This window comes from Penaeus monodon, chromosome 15, assembly GCF_015228065.2.
Source record: "Penaeus monodon isolate SGIC_2016 chromosome 15, NSTDA_Pmon_1, whole genome shotgun sequence".
NCBI lineage: Eukaryota > Metazoa > Arthropoda > Malacostraca > Decapoda > Penaeidae > Penaeus > Penaeus monodon.
This window is the reverse complement of record NC_051400.1, coordinates 25,339,585-25,340,223: the sequence shown is the minus strand read 5'-3', so window position 1 is coordinate 25,340,223 and position 639 is coordinate 25,339,585. Positions and strand designations below refer to the sequence as shown.

Below are 639 nucleotides of genomic sequence, written 5' to 3'. Positions count from 1 at the left end.
TCAGTCGATGAAACCCGAGTGAAATTGTCAGTCATCAACAACGATCCCTTCAGCGACTACATCAATGCCAACCACGTTTATGTAAGTCCCACCTCAGTACGAGAAACATTCGAACAAGCTGTCAGTAAATTCCCATGACACTAGCACTTTCCGGGTCAAGTTTCGCGTTTGAACATTCCACATACAAATGGTCCGATCCACCACGCCGGCAGAATGCCATTACTCCTTTGTTAACAAATATGACGCCCATTAAAACAAACTTGGGTGTCTGTATCACGTGAGCGTCCTTGAGCATTATTTTAAACAATATCATATTGTAACGACTGCCAAATATTTAAAAGATACATTCTGTAATAACAGATTGAGTTTTATACGAAATGCTTATTTTATTTTTCATTAAATGCAGTTTTAAAGTATAGATCCTCCATAGCACAAGATCAAGACGGAAATTATCCAAGCGAAGGCGGTCGTAACCGCCTTCGTCTGGGAGACGGAAACGCAACATTTAAGAACCTAGTTTGATGGCCTATAATTAGTATTCTTAAAATTATGTCCTGTGTTAAAATTATGTCCTGTGTGACCAGTGTGTGTGATGTGCACAACTAAACGCCTTAGCTTAAATCACTGCTTTTGCAAGTT

General features: G+C 39.4%; 1 protein-coding gene across 2 annotated transcripts in view; it reads left to right on the top strand.

Annotated features, from left to right (window-relative positions):
- Positions 1-639, top strand: part of LOC119581847 (receptor-type tyrosine-protein phosphatase T-like) — a 25,860-nt gene that overhangs the window by 18,493 nt on the left and 6,728 nt on the right. For both annotated transcript variants that reach the window (XM_037929986.1, XM_037929985.1), the window contains exon 7: positions 5-81. In XM_037929986.1, coding sequence (XP_037785914.1) covers positions 5-81 — 77 coding nt within the window. The remainder of the gene's footprint in view (positions 1-4; positions 82-639) is intronic.